The sequence below is a fragment of the Amphiura filiformis genome, chromosome 18 (genome assembly GCF_039555335.1).
Source record: "Amphiura filiformis chromosome 18, Afil_fr2py, whole genome shotgun sequence".
Taxonomy (NCBI): Eukaryota; Metazoa; Echinodermata; class Ophiuroidea; order Amphilepidida; family Amphiuridae; genus Amphiura; species Amphiura filiformis.
The window spans coordinates 32699581-32723347 of NC_092645.1; the positions used below are offsets into that span (position 1 = coordinate 32699581).

Below are 23767 nucleotides of genomic sequence, written 5' to 3' on the forward strand. Positions count from 1 at the left end.
GGGAAAAAAATCCATATCTTCAATATGAAAGGTCAAAATTTTCAATTGATCGTCGGCTTTTCCTCTCAGCTACATACACTTTAAGAATATGTCATCGTATTGAAGATATGGATTTTTTTTTGGGGGAATCCATATCTTCAATATAAAAGGTCAAAATTTTCAATTGATCGTCGTCTTTTCCTCTCAGCTACATAAACTTTAAGAATATGTCATTAGATTTATAAAATTTACTTCGAGGACTGTAATATATCAAAAATGTGAAAAATATCAAATTTTAATATTTTGTCATAAAATTTGTATTATATCGTGAATTTCAAAAATGAAAATTATTTGATATCAGAAAGACATTCTTCGTATTCAGAATGCAATTCGATATGTCTGATGTGCTCTCATGTCCCACAAAAATACTGTCGAAACGCTCAAAACGCTCATTCCAGATCCCTTAATGCTCTGTGTGCTCAAGTTTGTTTGGCTTATAATAGGTGAAAAATATTAGACTCATAACTGGAGAAGATTAACAAATAATTTTATCTCGACTACATATTTTTCCTTAAATAAACAGCTTTTAATTGTTATGCTTTTCAAACACTGTATGAAATTCACATCCATAACTTATACTTTTGCTGCTGTTGCAGTAATTGTAGCAGGGTTGCCAAATGTTACCCACCCAAATCATGAGTCAAATATCCTCAAATTAAGTACTAAACAATTGCCATGCAAATGTTGAAAAGTTGCAGTATTCGATGCACAGGAAGTAGGAAAAATCTTCAAAAGTCACCCAAATGGGCCACCAAATAACAGGTTTGGCAACACCAAGCAGTAGTTGCTGTTATTGGTGTTTTGTATGTGTATCCAAGTGTTTAGATTGGATTATATTTAGACACAAGAGTTCAACGACAAAATACTACAAGGGCTGCTACACACTCAGAGTATTTGACTTAGCATTATATTCGATGTAACATGTCTTCATTATTAAATCTTTATTTAAAGTTCTAACGAATTTTAAATTTGATAATATGTTATGTAGAATGTCTGGTGCAAACATATTATCAATTTTATGTCATCAAACATTCATTCGAAGTTAAACATTACTGGAAATAGAATGGGACTAGATTCAATATTCTTATTCAATGGGTGCGTCTTGTAAAGAATTCACATAATTTGATTGGTTTTCTGGTGTATAATATCTCATAATAGTTGATAGTGATATTAGTTAGGTGTTTGTGATGGTTTCGTTCATAACGGGGATGTCCTCACAAAAGTAATTTTATTTTTTTCTGAAAAAAGGCAGTTTTTCTCTAAATTTTATTCTATAAATGAAGACATGTTACATAGAATATTCTACATCCACTAAAAAGTCTGTAGCAGCCCTAATGGTTTAAAGAACCTAGACCTTACAAAGGACTCTAGTTTACTGATTCTCCTTGACTTATAAAACCAATCAATTCATCAACAATGACAGTAATTCTATCAGCTTTTTATACAATCCCCTTGACAAGTAGTTAAGTTTCAGTGTATTTCACTCTGCTGCTATCAACAAGACAAATTAAGCTGGCTTTTAAGGGTTGGAAAATTCACTTCATCATAATTAATTCTCTTAAAGGAATCAAAAATGTAAAAATTGCAGAGAAATGAATGACCACCATTTCCCATTTCCCTTAATCAGTCCGGTCTGACTGCCTGATCAGGAAATACTGCCGAATCAGGCAGCATGTTGCTGAGTCAGGCAGCATGGTATCCAGACTGTATCCCACAATGAAATGCTCTATTTCAAATAGAGCATCTTTTAATATACCGTTATTTCTTGGTTTAGAGTAAAGAAGTAGGTAAAATATATAAAATTATCAATGGATGTACAATCAGTAGTATTTTTTCATCAATTTTAGTTCAAATAAAGTTAATTTGCCTATTCAAATCAAATTTTAAAAAAAACGTTAGAAATTGTTTTTCGCCCGGTGAAAAACTGTCAACTTACATGTAGCTCATGTGTGTCAAAGTAAAATTTCCACTGATCTTTTATAAAATCACCATGAACAATTTAGTCCTTAGTCTGTCAAATTCGGAAGGGTTACCAAAGCCTGTGTTGCCTGACTCGGCAACATACTGCCTGATTCGGCAATATTTCCTGATCAGGCAGTCGGACCGAACTGCTAATTTATATTAGTATTTGACTTTAATTGCCAGTTAGAACTAAAGGATTAAGATTTAGCTATGCTTCATTTAGTATAATATTTTTTTAATCCAAAAAAATTAAAGATGTATTTGTCTGGAATAGGGAGTAGTGCTTGGAATTCATTTACCGTATTGTTTGTAATAAACGCTCCCCCTCTACGCCCCCTCCAATTTTTCTGTGAAAGGCGAACATTTCCATGACATATCGTGTAGGTAAGCTTAAAACTTGCATCAGTCATGTCAGTCACGATCACTAAATTGAATGGACAAAACCTATTATGACTCAACTCCCATCCATTTCATTGCCTAATTATGGTAGAATTTCACTAATTCCATGCACTTACAGGTGTAATTTTGTTGTATTTCCCACGAAAATATCATTTTCCGTGGGCGCCGCCATCATGTATAGTCGTAAATCCCTCCTTTTAATAGGAGTATGATCGTGAAATTGAACACAATTTTTAAGCTTTTTTCACTGACAATTCACTTCCAATAAATGCCCCCCTTTTGGAAAAATGCAACACCCCCGGGGCATTTATTACAAACAATACGGTATGCCAATCAGTGTGCAATTTTACAGAGTGTAATTCGTGTAAGCATTATAAATGCTAGCAGTGACAGTAAATTGAAAGTGCAAATCATTTGAGAAACATTTATTCTGCAAACAATAAAGCACAACCTTGCCTTGTGACATTTTACAAATCAATTTTCATTAAAAGCTCTAGCCAATCACACAAATATCAAATAAGCTGATATACGGCAAACTTGACAAAATTTATGAGCACAATATTTATATGCTCTTTATTAGTAGTCATATACATGTATTATAAATTATTTTTTTGATAATTGAAATTAAAAATGTATTTTGCTACCTTCAACTGAAGGCTACTCGCATTTTCTAATACCAATAGAAGATAACTTAGGGACCGTTCACAAACACTTGTTAGGGGGCCTGATGCAAAAAGGGGAGGGGGGCCTTGAAAAATTTTGACCCTCCTAAGGGGGGGGCCTGAAAAATGACCAAAAATGTTCCTGGAAAAATTAAGTTTATATGCTTTTCTATGGGGTTGACCCATAATTTTTATGTAAAAAAGGAGGGGCCCTGAAATTTTGAGGTCTGTAAAGGGGGGGGGGGGATAAAATTTTTCACAATGAAATTGTTTGCACCAGGCCCCCCCCTTACAAGTGTTTGTGAACGGTTCCTTAGTTGTCTGGAAGAGATACATCGACGATATATTGGAAATTGAATGCAAAGGATAAGTTGACCATTTACCTGATCATTTAAATACCATTGAGCCCAAACAGTATCACATTTATCTATGAGCAAGAGCAAGATGGTTCTATTCTCATATACCTTTTATATATCATCTGACATCTTCTTTGAAACTTGGAATTGCACACTAGCAAAAAGAACTATGTTACTATTTGAATTTAACATTCTAAATGAACTTGTTCAAAGATAACAATTTTTTTCTATAAAGTGCAGTTTCTTTATCATCTTTAAGAGTAATATCTTAATAAACTACATTGTGCTGCATGCTGTCTACTGAAGATAGCTTCTTCTAACTATTGTTACACACTATGCCACTGTTTACTAAAGATAATTTTGGGGGGTTCAAGCTTGATGGTATACAATTGTGAACCAAATGAGCTATTCCAGTCCTAATAATTCTGGAGTGCTGATTTTTTTGAGAATGGAACCTTTGAAATGCCATTAGCTTAATTTGAAAACACCACCTGCTTATTTTTTTCAATACCAAAACATTATCTGACCTGAATATTGCCTTCACTGTCATATAAAACCCTCTTTTTATCCATCTTAGTAATCCATGATTATCCTATAACGTATATGCAATAATTCACCAGATTTATATACATACATATTAATTTTACCATTGAACTGAAATGTTAAAAGTCATGCTATAATAGAAGGACAAGAAAGATGAGATTTATGTAGATGTAGAGCGGGGTTATATATAACTCCTTTATTGGGCTATTCCAGTTGAAATCCATACACCCCCTGTGAAAATTGGGATATTCTAGTTGAAATACATACACCCCCTGTGGAAAACATGACCTTAATCTTCTACACAAAGAGTGTATCAAATGGAGTCATCCATTCAGGTAACCTGTGAAATTCTAGCTGAAATCCATATACCCCCTGTGGAAGACATGACCTTAATCTCCCATACAGGGAGTGTATATTTCAAATGGAATCATCCATTCAGGTAACCCCTTTTGAAATTCGCACTCCCTGTGTGGACAATCATGGTCATGTCTTCCATAGGGTGTGTATGGATTTCAACTGGAATAGCCCATTATTAGGGAGTTTTGAATGAGAGCATATTTCATCTGCAAACAAGAACTGTCTTTAAAAAGACAACACCATAGCTCATCCCCAATGCAAGACAGCGAATCTGTGGCAATTTTTAATGCAAGCATTGGTATATATTCCAATTGAAATCTATACACCCCCTAAAGAAAAGATGACTTTATTCTTCTGCACAGGGAGTGTGAATTTCAAATGGAGTTACCAGTCCAATGCTTCAATGATAAAAATGTCCTTCCTGGTGATTTTAATATGCACACACCAAAATTTTCTACATTAGGTATAATTAGCCTTTTATTAAACTTAGATGAGCGGTCACTCTTGTTTATTAATGGGTAAATGGGTTATTCTTCTACACAGGGAGTGTGAATTTCAAATGGAGTTACCAGTCCAATGCTTCAATGATAAAAATGTCCTTCCTGGTGATTTTAATATGCACACACCAACATTTTCTACATTAGGTATAATTAGCCTTTTATTAAAATTAGATGAGCGGTCACTCTTGTTTATTAATGGGTAAATGGGTTATTCTTCTACACAGGGAGTGTGAATTTCAAATGGAGTTACCAGTCCAATGCTTCAATGATAAAAATGTCCTTCCTGGTGATTTTAATATGCACACACCAACATTTTCTACATTAGGTATAATTAGCCTTTTATTAATTATACTTAGATGAGCAGTCACTCTTGTCTATATTAATGGGTAAATATTATTATAAGTTATTATGGCATATGGTAGTAGGACCTGCCAATGCTCCTGGCTGGAGTCAAATGCGTCAGTTGCACTATAGGTCAAATATAGACCGGGGAACCCATTAAATAAATTGGTTAATTACTCGGAATGATAGTGATAATGATTATTAGTTTTTTAGAATTTTATGTGCATTAAAACCAGAGGCCAATTGAACAGGGTTTTTTTTCCATCACCTAATAAAGCAAAATGAGTCCAATATCTGTAAATGTTTCCTAGTATAGGTACAAAATCTTAAATTTCTTTATTATTATATCATTTCAAACCATTCCAAATAAGCCAAATCGGCATTAGAAGTTTGCAATGCATTGTGGGACAGTTTTTGCATTTTTAGGACACTTTGTCCTTTGACCTTTCACAAAAATTGTTTTTTGTACATACAAAATATAATCAAAAAAGTTTTACTTGAATAAAAACAAATCCGAAAAATATATTTATTATATAAATTAATTATTTAAATATTTTTAATTGTAACATTATTAGAATAATAAAAAATAAATAATAATTAGAGTAATTTTCCCGAAATGTCAGAGGTCAAAGTGTCCTAAAAGTGCTCTCAAAAACCGGAAGTCACAATGGCGATTGGGCTTATTGGCAAAAATGCAAAACAAACATCAATCACACATATCAAAATGTTCACTTTTACAATACCAGAATGTCAAATTATAAAAAAATGTTGTTCACAGTATTTTATAATACTCAAGGTTGTTGCTTAACAGTACATAGTAATTGAAAAATGCTTGGTAATGATTTGATTTCTAGCGATAATTCTCCTTCATTTGTTATTTATGTAAGTACAATTCAATACTTTTCAAATTGTTTTCAACATCAGTGCCTGTATTAATTGAGTTTCGATTATGTACTTATATTGCAAGTTTTCAGTCTACAGGGTGTCTAAAAAAAGTAAGTCTTGAAAACTGCTTCTGTATCATATTATATGCAGTAATATCATAGTACCATAAAGTAATGTCATATAAGATATACTTAACTCTAAACACAGGCATTGCAGCATTATTGGTGATGTTGGGATCCGGGCAGAAGACTACGACCAAGGTTAGCTAAGTGTAAGACATGGCACTCCAGAACATTTTTGATTTTGATGAAATCAATTCATGACATCTATTCAACTTGGCAACCATCCATGTTTGCATAATCTCTGGCAACCTTTACTCTCCCTACATGTTAACACAGTTATCCTCTGATGAAAACGGCAAATATTTGTCACCTTTTTGTAGGCAAAAAAGCCTCACCTATTTTAATTAAAAATTCTACGTCAGAAATCTCTGTGAGACGATGTTTTCTTAATTTGCAGTAAGCTATTGTATTGATATATCCGTTGAGCTACAGCATTGGTCTATTCTATTTAAAATCCACACACCCCCTGTGGAAGATTGAACTGCCATCCCAATTTCAATTGCACCTGGATCAATCCAGCTGAAAATATTTGCTACTTTGAAATATATTAAATCCACAGAATTTTACACAATTTGGACTCAATTTGGACAATTTTGTTTGGAATTCAAAAGTGTTCTACACCTTTTCCGCCTTTTTGTAAATGGTTAGATCTGGAATGGCTATAAAACTGTTGACTTTTGGTTGGAATTCCAAAATCTTCCCCAACAGGGGTGTGGGTTTTTAATGGAACAGCCCATCATTGGATGCAATTAAATCAAGCAAAACTCAGATCAATTTAATTTCCCATTAAAGTAACCCGCTCAATTCAGAAGCTTTATTTTGCATAAAGCACTATCCAAATTGGATACAGGATGTCCCAAAAAGAATAGTACCTTAGATCCATGTGATATAGATGCCACAGTGCTTTCCCTGCATTAACACCAAAATGTTATATTTCCAGGGATGCTAGTGGCCTGAAGTGATTTTGCAGGAAAAGTCTGAAAAAGTGCGTAAATTAGTGCTATAAAACAACAAAACGGGCTGAAAATAAATAAAAGTGCGTTTACAAATTTGGAGTAACAAAAAGCAGGAATTCCTGCAAAAGCAGGTTTACAAACTTGCATCCCTGTATTTCCATTTTGGTTTCGGTCAAAATGCTTTTATAACATTTAAATGTTGGATTATATAAAGGCCATGAAAACATTTTTTAATGTTTTATCCGAAAAAAAACCCCACTACAACAAAATTTAAAACATGTTGTTCAAATGTTATTGCAAGATATTTTGTGGCAAACATTTTTGTATTTTGTTAACGCTTAATAACATTTATGTTAGAATGAGATCCCAACCTTCCAGCAATTTGAGGGGGTAGTAAGAGGGCCGAGTTAACACCCCCTCAAATTGGTCATCATGTAAAAACAAGTCAAATAAAGTTATAGTTATCACCATCTTGGATGTTTTGTCCTAGAATGAAGCTTTCTAGATGGTGCAAACTATTCCTTATTTGACTTGTTTTTACATGACAAGCTATTTGACATCATTTTCTTTGAAATTGGAGCATTTTTCTTTTTGTGACATCTGTATGGACCAAAAAACTGGCTTCAGATACAAAGCTTTGGTGCTAAAAAGTGTTGGTACAAAAGTGACCTAATATAATAAACCCCACATGAACATGACCTGTGTTGTCACTCTTATCACTGTTTACAGGGGACAACTGTCTAACCTGTCATTGCAATTGTTGAACTGGCAAACTTTATATGAAAAGATGAGCATAATACTGTGAAAAAATTACACAATTATCGAGTAAATTAATGTGTCAAGGCTTAAGGAAAATGAACAAACAAAGGCTATCCAACAGCTATGATGATGCTGAATTCGCTGAATTTCCTGATAATTTGTAACCAATGGCAAACACATTTGCGAATGCCTTTTATTACTTACACTACTAAATGAAATAACCTACAGAGGAATGCAATCGAACCTGTTAAAAGCGGCAGCAGTTGCCCCGGTCAAATTGAGAACAATTAAATTCTATGGAAATGTGTGTTTTGGTGCAAATCATAAAATAATATGGGCCTGGGGGCACAATGCCCCCCAGTCAGAACTCTTGCCCCCCCCGTAAAAACCCAAAATTACCCCTTTAAGCTGCAATTTTTGCATAAAATTTGGTGATTTTGCCCCCTTGAAATTCCCTTTACCCCACAATGCCCCCGAAAAAAATTCCTGGAGCCGCCACTGCTATTCCAAGACATCAATCCCATTCAACAGGTTATAGTTCAACATTAAGCCTTGACCATATGAAGACCTGAGCACAAGAAGACCGTAAGTCCACTTGGCCCCTCAACATGTATACACTAAAGTTGCGTATTGTTTTGTGTAGTTTGGTAATGTTTTATACATGTTCAGGGGCCAAAACAAATCTTTCACAACCTTTCATGATGTTTTCAGCCTGGAACATGTATTAAACATGATAAAACCCTAAGAAACTATACGTAACTTTAACATTTTTCATCTCTTTAGGCTGCTGACAATCGATCTTGAGTTTCCAGTCACATAATAATTTGAAAACAAATGAGGTGATTTTTTTCATTATTCATTATTTTTATGACTTTCATTATACATGTATGACCAAATGCAAGTGTAAAACATGTTGGTCTTTACTGCTCACTCACTCAAAGATGGATGTTTAGCCAAAGTGAGAATTAAAAGTTTAAAAAGAAGCTGCAAGTTTGGTAGCAAAATGGATGTTTTGATTTTGATTTTCAACTAAAAATGCACAGATATTCATTGGTTTTTTTTTCAAATATAACCAGTTTTAATTATTATTTTTGGAAAATCACAATAATGAATGCAAGTGAGGGTCAGAAAGTAAAGTGAGGGCGGGTGACGGGAAATTCAAAATTGACTTTTCAGCAGCCTTATGGTCATTTGTACTGGTATGCACATTGTGTTTGTCTGTCATTTGAATAGTACTGCCCAGGTGGTGAATGATGTGCATTCTCTAAATTCAGTAAATTTCCATAAATCAACCGTGTAATTGAATGGGATTATTTTGAAATTTTAAAAGCGCTTGAAATATCACAAACAAATAGGCCTATGTTAATAAATAATATAAATACAAGCTAAAACCTTTGGGGTTCGATAATGAACCCCACAAAACTAACCGAGTATATGGAAAATGCCATACGGCCGGGCGGTTTTACAAGTTGCCGGCTCTATCATGCCACTCGCCGCCTGGTACTGCCCATCCTATATTGACCTCAAAACATTGTCCTGGCTTCAGCAGTTGACTGGGGTTCAGGGAATTGAAATAAGTACATCTATGGCATATTCATTTATATATTTGATTCAGGTGCTATGCAACGTGTCAGGTGGTGAATTCTCAAAAAATAATGGTCTGCCAAAATCGCACCCCCCCCTACAATTCATCACCTCGGGGTACACATAATTATTGCAGCTTCTCTTTCTAAGAGTTCAATAAATCCTACAAGTACAATTATAATTTAGCATTTGTTAAAGGCATAATGTTGCCTATGGGTGGACAGGTGGCTTGCTAACACACAGGGATAGATTTTGATTTCAACCAGGACGTTCCTGTCTTTCCTGATAACCAAATTTTCATTCAATGGTGGCCACTTGTATATACAAAGTCGTAAGCATGTGTGTGAGTGCCTCACTGTTAAAAAACACCTTAGTGAGATTTAATAAAAGTTTTACTACGTGTATGATAATTAAGTTAGGGATTCAATCATGTTGCTTATCACCATTTAACAACGATACGTCCGCATTGTCTGCATGGTTTTACGCGAGAGCAGCTTTAGCTGCCTGAGCGAAGTAGATCATGGGGACGCGAGTTGTTAAACTGTGGTGAACAATGGGGAAACATGATTGAATCCCTTTCAGCTAATGGTCATAAAAGGGTCCAATTCAGGTTATTCCTTCATGTAATTTTACACAAAATTAGGGTATAGGATTAGGGTTAAGGTTAGGGTTAGGATTAGGGTTAGGGTTAGGATTAGGCTTAGGATTAGGCTTAGGGTTAGGATTAGGGTTAGAGTTAGGATTAGCTTACACGAAATAATTACATGTAGGGTCGACCCTAATTCATGATTAATTCATGAGGAATGTATAGCCACTCAACATTAGAATAAGCTTGATGATTTCTATGTTGATATTATCAATAAATGTACAGAATAAAATGGCAATGCTTAAATAGCAGCTTCCAACAAAATAATGAATTCAACATGTAAGCGTGTATACACTCATAAGTTCCAGGCATGACAAATGCGCTTATCATACCTAACTCATAACTTGCATATATACTTGTGTTCGCATATACGCTTCTATAAAAATGTGGATTCATCCAATGATTAACAACATTTAGCAATTGGGCAATTTAAGACCTGATTATCATTATATGTTTAGCAGCAACATTCAAAAGTTACATCTGCGGTCTATGTCAACATGTGATTTCAGTTCTGCTCTCAACCGCTGCCAAAATAAACCCTGACCCATTGTATCTGCTGGCCACCTCAAGTACTGCTTCTTGCATAGCAACTGACGTAAAGATATTGTCATCATATTTTCTGGTATATCTTCTAGCAACACCAAAACTAAAACATCTTGATTTTCATTAAACAACTTCATCTGTGCCATCTGCATCTCGTAGTAACACCATTCACTTTCAGCAAACTGTGGACTCAGCACCAAGATTGTTTTTCGACTTTGCTGAATGCAGTCACATATTGTTTCTATGATTGGGCTTCCGGGAATAAAGTCTCTTCCTTTGATGCACAGTTGAAATGGTTCAGCTCCTTCTTCCATGTTTGGTCTCAGATCATTGATGACCCACCCTTCATCTCGTGGTGAGTCTTCATCGTAAGCAATATAAGCATGGTAGTTGTACGGGCCATTCATCAGATCTAGCTCAAAGTTTTGATCCATATTAGCACATATTTGCCTAAACAGGAGGAATAGCTTAAAGGTGAACCTCATTGAAAATAAAGTTATATATCAATGAAAAGCTTATGATGTCAGGATACTAAAAATTATTTTTTCCAATTTTTTTGATGGCCAATAAAGAAAAAAAAAAAAAAAAAAATGAATGAATTTTTGGTCTTTTTTAAGGCGCCCAAAAAGCACCCAAATCAATCGTCTATGACCTTGGGAATGCTCGTGGCGTAAGCTCAGGGTTATGATCACGTAATCCTACTCGGAAACACGTAAATTTACTTGCTTCCTGTACTTTGCAAGCTGCCCGGCAAGTCTGATTTTCACAATAAACATGATAAAGCTTGAAATTAGAGGAGTCTTCAAGTTGCTGGTTCCTTCTATATATATTAGAAATAATAGAATTATTGTCAACACATACATTTTCCGTAAATTTTTGACAAAATCAGTCATAACTGGCTGGGTATAACTGGGTAATTGAGTTTGAATTTCGCGCTGGCCATGGGATCAATCCCATGCGCAAATGCCTGCTGCTACCGAGTACCGTTCATGTCATGGACTGAATAAACATGATCGAATAACAAATTAAATACTTATTTGGTGACATTCCATAGTCTAGATTCATTTTAAAATATCTGATTTAAAAAAATATCGTCTTGCAGTAAGCAAAAAATTAATAAAGAACCGCCGATTTAAAAATCCAGTCCATATAAAGGTTTTCATATTTAGCGCATTGCGGTAATACATTCTTTCCACACAATCACGATTGAAAGAAATAGATACTCGGGCAGATACTTTATGATAAAATAAATACAATTTAGGCTTAGTAGACTGTTATTAAATGGAATTCTGAAATCTGAATAAAATTAAAATATTGTCACTTGTGTCACGATTCTTTAATGATAGTATAATCAGTGTACGGTACTGAAAAAGTGAAACATTCATGTTTTATGGATTACCGAACACGATCGTGTAAATTGCTGAAGAAATTGCAGGGACGGATATGCACAAACACAGCGACTCGCTTGGGCTTCGTCCGCCCGGCAGCACTTGCGTTGTGTGTTCCATATATCTGTGGTTTCATGGGGTGTTTCAGCAGATTTGATCAATCGTTCCCTTATATTTGGAACATTTACAGGAATAAATTTTGCTGATGAAGTAGCAAGTTGGAAATATCAGAATGTGAATATCAAATCGGTCATTTTGTCTGTAAGTACAGTACAGTCGCGGATACTGAACACTCGGCGTAGTGAGACTCAGTCAGTCACTGAGCTCATCCCGTATGTATCTATATACAAGTTCGCCTATCATACATGACCGGTTGTAAAGCTAAGAAATAATTAAAAAATCCTGTACATGTACCTTATTCTATTCTTTCATTTTCTCATTGTGATAAGTTCATCTCAACTTGGTGTGACGATCTGAACTGGTAGCACTAGGAGTTATTTTTTGCAATCTGTTTTCATTTGGCGAATCTTCGCTCTTCGTGCTTTACTGTAATATTCCCTATGCATATCGTGGATGGCTTGGCCTATCCCAAATCACCCCGCCAGCACTTTTCCCATTTTAAACCCACACACTTTATTCAGGAACTTCATTCTTGATTTGATCATGATATTTCCTTCATGTAATTCTTATTTTATTGAAGATATTTTTCATGTGAAGTTGACAATGACTGAATTGGCCCGATGCATGCCACAGTAATACACGGACATTGTGTTTACAATCAAACCCGGAAGTAACTGTGTGTCCCTGGGCTGGCGTCATCAACAAGCGCCTAATTTGAAACGATTTCGTTTTGTAATTTAGGGGGTGCCAATATCCAATCTTTGCATGGAGATTATGTCTAGCCTGGTACGCTATGCAAATAAAAAATATTTTTTTCTGCTTCCTGACATCATAAGCTTTCCATTGATATATAACTTTATTTTCAATGAGGTTCACCTTTAAACTTGATGTGCCAGCGGTATTTCACTAGTAGAAATATTATTGCACATGCTAGCAATAAAGATGACAAGCTGATGCCAAGGTAAAATGCTAAAGGCGAGCTGCAGTCCAGATTGATACCGGTAAGACTCTCACCTTCAAGGCTACTGGGGCTGGCACATGTGTACTGGTTCTGTAATAACCATGTAACTTTGGTCAGAAAGAATCCAATCCTTGAAGTTGATAATGTCACCATTACATGTGTAAGGGTTGTTGCTCAAGTCAAGTTTCAGCAGAGTTTGGTTGCCAAATAACCAATTGGGGAGATTAGTTAGTTGGTTGGCTGCTGCATTCAAATTCTGCAAAATGTCAGGTGATGAAGGACATGAATTGATGTCAGTGAATTGCCCTCCAAGTTAAGCATGACAAGAGTTGGAAACGCTTTCACTTCACCAGGGCTGACAATTTTAATGTTATTAAAGCTTAGATCCAGAGTTGCTAAATTAGGTGCTTTGATGACCACAATCTCTTGGATTGAGATCAAGGCAGTTCTTGACAGGATCAATGTGGTCAAATTAAATAAATGGATATCAGTGTCGGTATCACTGAAATCTATGCTTGACGGAGACCCTGATAGATCAAGCTCAATCAGGTTAGTACAGTTATGAAGAGCAAGGGAAGAGAAAAAGTTGTTGATGTATCCAGGTGACAAAAATACATGTTCCAAGTTAGGGTACATAGAGCACATTGACATTTCAAATCACTGAGCTCATCCCGTATGTATCTATATACAAGTTCGCCTATCATACATGACCGGTTGTAAAGCTAAGAAATAATTAAAAAATCCTGTACATGTACCTTATTCTATTCTTTCATTTTCTCATTGTGATAAGTTCATCTCAACTTGGTGTGACGATCTGAACTGGTAGCACTAGGAGTTATTTTTTGCAATCTGTTTTCATTTGGCGAATCTTCGCTCTTCGTGCTTTACTGTAATATTCCCTATGCATATCGTGGATGGCTTGGCCTATCCCAAATCACCTGCCAGCACTTTTCCCATTTTAAACCCACACACTTTATTCAGGAACTTCATTCTTGATTTGATCATGATATTTCCTTCATGTAATTCTTATTTTATTGAAGATATTTTTCATGTGAAGTTGACAATGACTGAATTGGCCCGATGCATGCCACAGTAATACACGGACATTGTGTTTACAATCAAACCCGGAAGTAACTGTGTGTCCCTGGGCTGGCGTCATCAACTAAAGCGCCCAATTTGAACGATTTCGTTTTGTAATTTAGGGGGTGCCAATATCCAATCTTTGCATGGAGATTATGTCTAGCCTGATACGCTATGCAAATAAAAAATATTTTTTTTTGCTTCCTGACATCATAAGCTTTCCATTGATATATAACTTTATTTTCAATGAGGTTCACCTTTAAACTTGATGTGCCAGCGGTATTTCACTAGTAGAAATATTATTGCACATGCTAGCAATAAAGATGACAAGCTGATGCCAAGGTAAAATGCTAAAGGCGAGCTGCAGTCCAGATTGATACCGGTAAGACTCTCACCTTCAAGGCTACTGGGGCTGGCACATGTGTACTGGTTCTGTAATAACCATGTAACTTTGGTCAGAAAGAATCCAATCCTTGAAGTTGATAATGTCACCATTACATGTGTAAGGGTTGTTGCTCAAGTCAAGTTTCAGCAGAGTTTGGTTGCCAAATAACCAATTGGGGAGATTAGTTAGTTGGTTGGCTGCTGCATTCAAATTCTGCAAAAATGTCAGGTGATGAAGGACATGAATTGATGTCAGTGAATTGCCCTCCAAGTTAAGCATGACAAGAGTTGGAAACGCTTTCACTTCACCAGGGCTGACAATTTTAATGTTATTAAAGCTTAGATCCAGAGTTGCTAAATTAGGTGCTTTGATGACCACAATCTCTTGGATTGAGATCAAGGCAGTTCTTGACAGGATCAATGTGGTCAAATTAAATAAATGGATATCAGTGTCGGTATCACTGAAATCTATGCTCGACGGAGACCCTGATAGATCAAGCTCAATCAGGTTAGTACAGTTATGAAGAGCAAGGGAAGAGAAAAAGTTGTTGATGTATCCAGGTGACAAAAATACATGTTCCAAGTTAGGGTACATAGAGCACATTGGCATTTCAAATCTTATGGAATTATCCCCCTTCAGTGACAATGTTTTAAGAGAATATTGTGTGGATCCTCCAAGCAAATGAATTCTTCTTGTGGACTATGAGTTTGTTTGTCTAGGATCAGTGTTTCAAGATATATATATGTCTGAGAAAGTGGCAAGTCAAAAAGAATAAGGCTATTTCCAGTCAAGTCTAGGTAGGTCAGGTATGGTAAATCACAATATAAAGGACATTTAGGTGTTCTGTATGCAGAAAGTCTATTGAAACTCAGATCTAGTTTTTTTAGTGATTCAGAAAATCCAAATGCAAGAATAAAATCATATGTGTGGAAAGGAACATCTATCAAGGAATTGTGGGAGAGATCTAAGGTTTCAAGATGAACCAATCCCGCAAAATCAGAAATATAGCTTATCTGATTTCTGCTCAGGTTTAGCGTCAAAAGATTATGATTATTAGGCATGAAATAGAAAACTGAATCATGAATTCCTGCCAGTGATAATAGTTCTATTTTCAGCTTAGTGAGGTTATGATATTTATAAATTAGAAGGAGAAAAATCATATAGATTATTAAATGAGTTGGACAAACATACAAAACTTTCTACATTGTTTTAAGCCCTAAAGTTATATTTTTGGAACCTGATTTTATTCTACATATGCCCAAAAGAGCTACTAATTATGTCTTTAGTCAGTGTGGTCAGCAAATTCTTGTGCAGAGGCTTGTAGGTTTCAAGCAATATAAAATGGATATGGGTGTAGGGCTGGCACTTTCGCAGTAAGGGGCATTCGGTGAGAGCAAAATGTAAAAAATATGGGGTCATTGGGTGAGAGCACGGATTTTTGGCATTCAGAGTTAAATGTAAAAAATATGGGGTCATTTTTTTAAAATGAAACCTTTGGGTGAGAGCCAAAACAGTGCCACAGAAACCTCAAACATCAAATTTCTAGTTCTAAATGGCTTCAAATTTCTTTGTTTTTTCAAAATATGTAACAAAATCAGTGATAAATAAAAGTTGCTGTTCAAATTGAAAAATAAGGGCATTTGGGTGACAGAACAAATGAAAAAAGGGGGTCTTCGGATGACAGAGCATGTGTTCGTAAAAAAATATGAGGTCTTTGGGTGACAGCGCTGCTGAAAAGGGGGTCTTAACAGCCCCATTTACGCATCACCTCCAAAGTGGGAGTCCCCCGGGTTTAAAGCCTGTCTGTAGCACACTCTTAATCACTGCACTTTCATTAACATTGGGTGAGACATCAGCAGCTACCATATACAATACAACCTATTGATTATATTGTAGCAATAATATTTTGAATAAGGACCTTTTTTGGTTGAAATTGTCATCTCGGAAATAATATTGACAAAATAAAGCATCATTTTAACTTTCCACCTGCCATAATAAAAGAATCGATGTAAAAACACAGAAGTCATGGGCAAAGGTATCATGAATAATCAATACATGACTCCTTGTGATTTGAATCACTGCCAAGTGTCTTATGTCATCCCATACTTTTGTTTCTTAACCCCATATGCACAACTGCTTTTCTTACAGAGCTCCTGATTGGTTAATTACATGATATACTCATCTGAGTAACCAATCAAAATTGAGCTTTTAGAACTTAACCCATGATGGGCACTATAACTGTCTTTCTTACAGTGCTCCCGATTGGTTAATTACATGATATACTCATCTCTGGGTAACCAATCAAAATAGAGCTTTTAAATCTTAAGCGTCATTCAGTGAGAGCCACATCTTTTAGCTATAATTCGCAAGAAACCAGAGTTCATTCGATAAAACACTTTCAAAGATATGATCTCTAATATAATGTAAAAATGGTTGCAGGACCAATTTTGCAATTTTGGCGTGGGTCACACCGACATCGCCTGGTTAATAATTACATTGTACAGCAGAGACACTAAAATCAATACCCGGGATCGATACACATGAATGTGCTATGCACCATTTGATATTCAGATGATAAATCTTTGGATACCGGGGTAGAAAATGATGAATATCTCCCGTAATTTTTTTATTCTAAAGAAGCCATATTTCAATGCTTGCACTTGAATATATGTGTTGAAAGGATACGATAGTCGTTAGCTTGCGTATTGAGAAAGAACCATGCATATATTGAGCTCAAAAACTGACAAAAATTCAGATTTTATGTGCCGAACTATAGCGCAGCGTAGGCCACACATGGAGGCAGACTAAAACAGATGACCTCATGGCGTATACCATGCTCACTGACATCTACAGAGATCAGTCACCAGGCTATTGTCAATAGCCTTAGTCGGATGTCCCTCGGCCCATTATGCGTCTCAAAACTATTAAACAAGTCAGAACAAAATGGCCATGCATGGCTGTGGATTCAGCCTATCATGGTGATTTCTGCCATGAAGATTTCGGGGCGATGACACAGTGTGGGTGCAGGCCATGTGCGTTCATATCTGCAGATCAATTTTCTACTTTTTATCAAAAATCAGATCATTTTTGTAAAAATTGATGCAATGCATTGTACAGGAAATTTTCTTAGAACTCCAAAAATGGCTTTGAAATTTGGCTAGGTCTGTTAGTTCTTTAGTTATTGGCCAAAATAGAGAGAATTTGTACTTTTTTGTACACAATCGGATGAACGTAAGTTTCCAAAAACTCTCCAAGTGCTGAGTGAGCACTGTGCATGTTCAATGACGCTGTGACTTGAAGTCAACAGAAAATTGCAGAATTTATCCTGCAACTATTTTTACATCTTGGATCATACCTTCAAAACTCTAGTTTCCTGCACATTATAGCTGAAAGATGCAATTTAAATTTTTCCCCACTCATTTTTTCAACAGCATGTACGTGGCTTTATCTCTGCATTAGAGTTATTTTAAAGAGATGCCAAACAATATGTCAGAAACATTAACAATTCACCAAAAATTCTAATTTCCTTCAATTTGGTAACTATTTCAGTCATACACAGGCAATTCTGAAATGTTTGAAATTCATTTTTTATTAAATCAATCAATGTACAATAGAAATCTTTGCCAGAAGGAGGTGTCATAATGAAATTTGTTTCCGCAAGAAGGAACACATTGTGTAAATGTTGCTCTAAGATATTCCTCCATTTTAGGACAAGTGAAAAACAAATCATGTTTGCATCTCCGACCACTTCCTTTTTCAGGGATTCTGACATTTTCTTTGTAAATATATTTCAGAAGTTAAACATATTAGCAATATAATTTGCTTCTGTCCATACGCAAAAAATCAAACATAACCATTTTAAAGCAGGTTTCATGTACGTTTTAAAATCAAACGCAACCATTTTTGTCAAACCCCATTATAGTAAACTTACCTTACACTTCTTTGGCCTTGGAGATGTGGGACCTGTAAGACACAAATTATAGACATCATCAATAGAAAATAGCGAAGTCTGTTCCAACTGACCAGCAAAGAACCAACGGATGGCTCTAGAGGATGCAGTTGTGTTACACAGTGGCGGCGCCATGAATTTATTTTCGGGGCATTGAGGGGCAAAGTGAATTTCGGGGGAAATCAACAAATTTTTGTAAAAGGTAAAATGTTTGTAATTTTGGGTTTTACTGGGCCCGCAACAGTTCTGACTGGGGGCATTTGCCCCTCATGCCCCCCCACCACCCGTGGCACCGCCACTTGTGTTACACAAGCAAGGCTAAAGTAAAAACAAGATAAATGTGAATCAACATCAAATGGGGGAATGGTATACACCCAGTGGGAAACACTTCAATATGAAATGGATATATATGTGTAGGGCTGGCACTTTCACAGTAAGGGCCATTCAGTGAGAGCAAAATATGAAAAATATAGGGTCATTGGGTGAGAGCATGATTTTTAGCATTCGGTAAGCGCAAAATGTACAAAATATACAAAATATGGGGTCATTGGGTGAGAGACAGACCGTTTGGACCTAAATTAGGAGGGCATTAGGTGCGAATATGACCGGTTTTAAAACGGAGCCTTTGGGTGAGAACCAAAGAAGCTTGGAAAATTTCTAGTTCTAAATGGCTTTGTTATTTCAAAAGAAGTAACAAAATCAGCGATAAATGAAAGTTGCTATTCAAATTGAAACATAAGGGTTTTTAGGTGACAGATCACATGGAAAAAATCAGGGGTCTTTGGGTGACAGGGCATGTGTTTGAACAAAAAATATGGGGTCTTTGCCACAGTGATGCTGAAAAAAGGAGTCTTAACAGCCCTACATATGTGTCCCCTCCAAAGTGGGAGTGCCCCTCCGTATACAAGGAATAAATAAGTTAAAACACCCTTATACCTTGTATGTTATTTCTCGATTGGATGCTGTGTCATATTTTGTTTTCACTGCCATCATTATAATAGAGTTCACCTATTTATGTCAAACATTTCAATCTATTTGCATTTAATCAGACAAATAGAGCCAATGTGTCGCCTATATCACTTTCCAGTCCAAACACATAGTTTCAACTTCAAATGTTTGCTATTTTTTGTCAGCCACATTTATATACACATCTAAAGACCATCTTTGTCATCAGGATGTTCTAATTGAAAAGCATACACCCCCTATGGAAGACAATACCTTAATGCTCTGCGTGCTAGTCATGCGCTTCAATAGAAAAAGTTCAACTTTTGAAATATTTTCTCAAAATATCAAGAGCTATCTTAAGAACTACTGAATCAATACTAGGCTTGTTTGTACTCATTTTAATGCATTTTTCATGCTGATTCCAAATATGGTCATGAAAATTCACATTTCTGAAATTTTTGACTTTTTAAATTTTTTTTTGAAACTTGTCGTCTGCAGTCGACACCAGCGTGAAGAGAGTTAATCATCCACACAGGGAGTTTGAATTTCAAATGGGGTTACCTGAAGGTCTATCTTCTGACCTCGGATTTCACAGTAGATACAACAGAAGCATCATGAAATATCACAGCCAAATAAAACAAAACTAAAATTGTGCAATTCTCAGCTTGCACAGTATTCTTCTCAATGCAATTAAGTGTTGATATGACCACAATCATTTTTTTGACAAATAAAAAATATGCAAATTAGCTCCTTATCATAGCAAACAAATATGCAAATTAGACCCCCCTCAAAGGAACTGGAGTTTCTGATTGTAGCCTACCTATCCTAGAATATCAAAAAGCAATCCAGCTATTAATTCAAGAACTATACAGCATGCGGAGATTGCGGACAGACGTACAGACGGACGGACATCGCAAAAACAGTATACCTCATCTTCAATGCAGAGGTTGTAAAAAAAATCTGGCTTAAGGGATCTGGAATGAGCGTTTTGAGTGTTTCGACAGTATTTTTTGTGGGACATGAGAGCACCTCAGACGTATCGAATTGCATTCTGAATACGAAGAATGTCTTTCTGATATCAAATAATTTTGATTTTTTGAAATTCAGGATATAATACAAATTTTATGACAAATTATTAAAATTTGATATTTTTCACATTTTGATATATAACAGTCCTCAAGTAAATTTTATAAATCTAATGATATATTCTTAAAGTGTATGTAGCTGGGAGGAAAAGCCGACGATCAATTGAAAATTTTGACCTTTCATATTGAAGATATGGATTTTTTCCCCAAAAGACCTAATTTTTTTGGGTGTTTGGGGAAAAAATCCATATCTTCAATCTGAAAAAGGTCAAAAGTTTCAATTGATCGTCGGCTTTTCATCCCACCTACATACACTTTAAGTATAAATCAGCATTTTATAAAGTTTACTTCAAGTACTATTAAACATCAAATATATCAATTTTTCATGATTTCCCATAAAATGTGTATTATATTGCGAATTTCAAAAAATCAAAATTATTTGATATCAGAAGGACATTCTTCGTATTCAGAATGCAATTCGATATGTCTGATGTGCTCTAATGTCCCACAATAAATACTGTCCAAACGTTCATACCCCATCCCTTAAAGTAAATGTCCATTCCAGCCACAACATGGAGCACACATTTTATTTTAACACTAGGCATACTACTGTCCATCTAGTTTAAATTTTTCAACAGCTACGGCCATTTCAATTTGATAAGCATAATGCCAAGGTCAAGTCTGTCTCTACTCAGCCCCACATACCGCTATCATTATTATCTTACAAGTTTATATAAATTCACATAACGCTTTGAATGTAAATTATTGTGAGAGAAAAACCTTGCATGTGATACTAATATACAGTAAGCCAAAGAATTAAGGTACCAGTTATGTTCACCCCCTGTATATCCTAAACAAAGACAGATATGTCATAATTGGAACCAACAGCCAATAGCTGCATAATTTAGCTCAAATTTAAGACATCATTCTTTGAAAATGTTCAAGAAATAAAGACACGACGATCCAAAAACCCAAGGAAGATGCCAATTTAAAAGTTGCAGTTTGCTGCATTGCATGCCCTATTGATTTGTACACAGAGCGTTCGCGAAAGACATTATTTTTTGAAAATGTTCAAGAAATAAAGACATGACGATCCAAAAACCCAAGGAAGATGCCAATTTAAAAGTTGCAGTTTGCTGCATTGCATGCCCTATTGATTTGTACACAGAGCGTTCGCGAAAAAGAACTAGCGCCGTGTTTCCATTGATTAGCATGTTAAAACTAGCATTGTGCTTTCATTGATTAGAACACAAAAGTGCAACTTTTGATTTCGTTTCTTCCTTAGGTTTTACATCACCGTTTCTTTAATTCTCAACCAATTTCAACAAATTAGGTCTTAAATCAGAGCTAAAGAGTACATGTATTGGCTGCTTGTTTTAATTTTGACATATTTGTCTTTATTGAGGATATACAGGGGTGAACACAACTGGTACCTTAATTCTTTGGCTTACTGTATATTCATCGATGCAGTGTTTGATATCTGCTTCTGTGAACTTAATTATTACTGATTTTTTAAAATTAACTTTTGCACAGTAAAAAATATTTTAAACAACTGTTTAGAATTTTTAAACAGTTGTTCAAAGTTTAAACAACCTTGGGTTGTTTAAACTTTAAACATCCAATTGTTTAAAATTTTAAACAATTTTTTAAACAACAGTTTTTAAACATCTGGGTTGTTTTAAATTTACACAGTTGTTTAAAGTACTAGTGCACCTGCAGCTGTGAGAGCCCTGATGCTGTGAGAGCACAGGCATGATAGCATTTCTGTTTGACCCCAGATGACCTCGGTGTCATTTTTTTCATGCTCCCCTCATACGAAAGGATTCCACCTATCAAGTTTAAGCCCAATAGGGCAAAGTTTGAATTTACCCCTACATGACCTTTGACCTTGGTTGACCTCAATTTTATTTTGCGCATATATTCCCCTCGCATCAAGGATTCCACCCACCAATTTTGAGCCCGATAGGGCAAAGTTTGAAATCCATGACCTTTGACCTTTGACCTCGGATGACCTCCATAAAATGTTTTTCATGCTCCCCTCGTACGAAGGTTTCGACCCACCAAGTTTGAGCCCGATTGGACAAAGTTTGAAATTTGACCCCTCCGTAATGACCTTTGACCTCGGTTGACCTTGATTTTATTTCACGCATTATATTCCCCTCCTATCAAGGATTCCACCCACCGAATTTGGGCCCGATTGGACAAAGTTTGAAATTTTGACCTTTGACCTTGACCTCCGATGACCCTCAAAACCACATGGCCAAGATGCTTTTCCCAATACCTACCTATATCCAAAATTTCAGCACGATGCGTTGAAGTGCGGCGAAACGCATAGCCGGACAGACAGACAGACAGATAGATACACAGATAGACAGATAGAGACCGCTTATTATTTTATTAGTATAGATTTTAAACAACAAATGTTTAAAACAAACAGTTGTTTAAAGCTGTTTATGGCTATTGTTTAAAACAATTGTTTAAAACATACATTTTAACATTTTTTTTTTTGTTGAAATCAATTTACTTGGGAGAATGGGCAAGAAGAATTGACTGTAAAACATGCACATCAGCCCCATGCATCTGTGCATGAGCAGTGTGAATGTGATACATTCAGAGGTATAAGTGTTTGGTTTAATGTTTGATGTGGTTAAGCTTACACTCACACTGTACTTGTCACGGCTGCATACTACTGCACAGCTTGCATCATTTAGCATGTACAACACACAACTGTGTGTTCATATAATACTCTATCACATCAAACAATATTTAAACCAAACACTTACCTCTGAATGTATCAATTAGGTCTGGCATTTCCCACTTTTGGAGCAAGTCAATCACATAGTCATCCGCCATGATGATGAATCTGACCCTGATTTCAAGGAAGGAAACCCCTCTTTTGCAAAATTCAATCTTTTTTAAACAACATTGTTCAAAAGTTCCTTTTTTGGTATTATTCATGAATTAAACACACACTGTTTAAAATTCAAGGACTGTCTTTTAAACAATGTTGTTCAAAGTTTGAACAACATCGTTTTAAACAGCGACATTTTAAACAGTGTTTTTGCTGTGTGATAGCCCAATGTGTTCCGTGTTTTGTTGATTTGTTTTGCATGCTTTGCAATTACACCCTATAGACCACTTGACATCATTGCCCGGTGGTATGCCCGCAAATTATGGCAATTTTCATTGTTCTTTGCCC

At 35.7% G+C, this 23767-nt stretch overlaps 1 protein-coding gene across 1 annotated transcript in view; it reads right to left on the reverse strand.

Annotated features, from left to right (window-relative positions):
- The window catches only part of LOC140139603 (cAMP and cAMP-inhibited cGMP 3',5'-cyclic phosphodiesterase 10A-like), a 148933-nt gene that overhangs the window by 30732 nt on the left and 94434 nt on the right, over positions 1–23767 (reverse strand). Inside the window, exon 6 of the mRNA XM_072161308.1 lies at positions 18521–18552. Coding sequence (XP_072017409.1) covers positions 18521–18552 — 32 coding nt within the window. The remainder of the gene's footprint in view (positions 1–18520; positions 18553–23767) is intronic.